The sequence below is a fragment of the Lipotes vexillifer genome, unplaced genomic scaffold (genome assembly GCF_000442215.2).
Source record: "Lipotes vexillifer unplaced genomic scaffold, Lipotes_vexillifer_v1.1 scaffold1011, whole genome shotgun sequence".
Classification (NCBI taxonomy): domain Eukaryota; kingdom Metazoa; phylum Chordata; class Mammalia; order Artiodactyla; family Lipotidae; genus Lipotes; species Lipotes vexillifer.
Window position 1 is genome coordinate 1,977,043 of NW_006787698.1, and position 3,037 is coordinate 1,980,079.

The window sequence follows — 3,037 nt, forward strand, 5'->3', positions numbered from 1 at the left end:
CCCCTGCATCGGCAGGCGGACTCTCAACCACTGCGCCACCAGGGAAGCCCCATTTTATATTTTAATCTTTTGGCTGAGCCACGTGGCTCGTGGGACCTTAGTTCCCCAATCAGGGATCAAACCTGTGCCTCCCATGGTGGAAGCGTGGAGTCCTAACCACTGGACCACCAGGGAATTCCCCCTATTTACTTATTTTTATCATGGTCACTTTAATCCATTATTTTTGGATTAATATCCATTAATTTAGGAGGAACATGCTGATTATTCTAAAGTCTCAGGGATTCCACAAAGAGAGTTTATCTAGAACTTTCTACGTAATTGAAAAGGTGATATACAACTGTCTAAAGCATCCCTGTAGATGCTGCTGGTGCCGAAACCCAGCCCCAGCGGTGCCGAGCGGCCCCAGAGCCTTGCCAGCAGGCCCTGCGCCGGGGTGGGGGGCTCACCGATGTACTGTTGGTGGTGTTGGCTCTGGGCAGCCATGGTCTGCTCAGGTGTGCTGTGCAGGCTGCCGTGCGAGCCGCTCTCCCCAAGGCTGTCCGTCTTCTGGGCTGGCCGGTACCTGGGCAGGGAACACGTGTGCCACCGTGAGGCCCTAACAGCACTGCCCAGAAGGGGTCCAAGGAGCGGAGGACGGAGTAGGGTTTGGTTTGGGATGTGTGTGTAATTTTCTAAAACTTGTGGTCAAATAGAAAACACAAAATTTACCATTAAAATGGTACTTTTAAGTGCACAGCTCAGTGGCATTAAATACATTCACACTGTCGGGCAACCATCCCCACCATCATCTCCAGAACTTTCTCATCTTCCCAAACTGAAACTCTGTCCCCATGAAACACGGAGCCCCCCCCTTCCCCTCCCCCAGCCCCTGGCCCCCACCATCTACTTCCTGTCTCTATGGATGTGACTCCTCTAGGGACCTCTCATAAGTGGAATCAGACAGTATTTGTCCTTTTGTGTCTGGCTTATTTCACTGAGCATCACGTCCTCTGGGTTCATCCATGTTGTAGTGTGTGTCAGAATCTCCTTCCTTTTGAAGGTTGAATACCACTCCACTGTATGGATGGACCACATTTGTTTATCCACTCATCTGCTGATGGACACCCGGGTTGCTATTACATGTATATATTCTAACACTCCTCTCTTAGAAGACAAGTCAACTTATTTACATAGAGTCCCAAACATCTTACTATTATGTGATCTCAAAGCACATTCTGAGACTTTTGTTTTGCCCTGAGCCAGAAGGCAGTGGACAGCCTGTTCAGGCAGCAAACTGAGAAACGTTAACAGAGAAGGGCTTCCTGGGATGACTTGCTTGAGCCCTCAGGGATGCGCATGCCAGGTGGGATGGGTGCGAGGGACCCAGCCTGAGCTGGGAGCGCCTTTCCTTGTGGGGTGTAGGGCCAGGCTCACTGGGAGGAGGGAGGACGCCGCCCAGAGGTATGTGGACCGCCTGACTTTGGCGGGGTGGGTGGCTCTAAGTGTCAATGGCACAAGCCTGTGGCCCGAACCCCACAATGGAAGCTACAGAGTCCTTGTCTGTGGACGATCAGGTACAGGATGGACTCCTGGTCCCGGAGAATGTTCCAGGCTCTCTCCTGCGACCTCCAATTCCCGTGATCGGCCATATGGTTGGGAGTCACTGGGACCCCTTAGAGCAGCTAAAATGGGGTGTCAGCCACGCAACTCAGCTGAGGCACGAAGGTGCCACGTGGAAGAGAGTGGGGTGCATCCCTGCCCTGGAGCAGAATGGACCCCGGCGAGGGGCCGGGGACAGGGGCGGGCAGAGGGGTGAGTGGAAGGGGCCAGGGAGCTGGTATTCGAGTGGGGCCCTGAACGGGGCGTCTCCAACTAGGGCTGCAGAGTGCCATTTCTGCCCCTTGTTTTGAAAATAAAGTTTGATGGCCACATGGCCACACCCATTGCTTTAACCTGGTCTGTGGAGGCTTTCACACTACACGGGCAGAGCTGAAGTGTCTCCCAGATAGTGTCTGCCTGCGAAGCTGAAGACGTGTGCTCTCTGGCCCTTTACAGAAAAAGTGTGCTGACCCCTGCCTTAAAAGATGAGTAGGTCTGTGAGGCAGAGAAGAGAACATTCCAGAAAATGACCAGGCCTTTCCAGCCATCAGATCCAGAGGTCAGGAGGAAGCAGCAACTTAAGTGTATAAGCTTCTTTCTCCAGGCTTCTGGGGTTATGTTCAGTGTTCTCTCTCTTTCTTTGAAGACAGAGAGGAAAAATCAAAGATCTGTGATTCTAACTCTATGGCATTCTGGAAAAGGCAAAAACTACGGAGCCAGTAAAAAAAGATCGGTGCTCGCCAGAGGTTGGCGGGGAGGAGGGACCAACAGGAGGAACAGGGAGAGTTTTTAGGGCAGTGAAACTGCCCTAAAAACTCTGTACCATCCTCTAATACTGGATACAGGTCATTGCACCTTTGTCCAAAGCTACAGAGTGTACGACACAGAGAGTGAATCCTAATGTCGGCTATGGACTTTGGGTGACAAGAACGGGTCTATGTGGGTTCATCAACTGTAACAGAGGCACAACACTGGAGGCCGGGGTGTGTGGGGGGCACATGGGAAATCTCTGCACCTTCCACTCACTTCTGTTGTGACCCTGAAACTGCCCGCGTCCTGCTGGCCTCACTCCACGCCAGGTGCAAGTGAAAGGCAGGGCTCTCCCAGGACGCTGAGATGGGGGCGAATGTGAACTGGTTTTCTCCACTCCATCCATGTTTCATCCATTTCCAGGTTGTGGTCAATGGTCGAGAAACCCCTCTCCCTCCGTTCCTGCTAGTGAAACCTCTCAGTGGGCTGGCTGATCCTTAGGCCGGCCGGGCAGCTCACCCACCTGGGCTTTTGATGCACAGGCTGCTGCCGCATGGCCATGTACTGCGTGTCCTCCTGCAGCCGGTTCAGGGGTGAGTCTGGCTTCAGACGGATCCCGTAGTAATGATACTTGGAGTTGCCCCTAGGAACCAAACATCTGGGGTCAGCTCTCTTTGCAGATGTCCTAAACCGCAAGACAGGACTCTTT

General features: G+C 52.8%; 1 protein-coding gene across 1 annotated transcript in view; it reads right to left on the bottom strand.

The window, feature by feature from the left end:
* The window catches only part of RFX2 (regulatory factor X2), a 46,261-nt gene that overhangs the window by 11,152 nt on the left and 32,072 nt on the right, over nt 1–3,037 (bottom strand). The window contains 2 exon segments of the mRNA XM_007460564.1: nt 447–562; nt 2,852–2,971. Of these exon segments, the coding sequence (XP_007460626.1) occupies nt 447–562; nt 2,852–2,971 (236 nt within the window).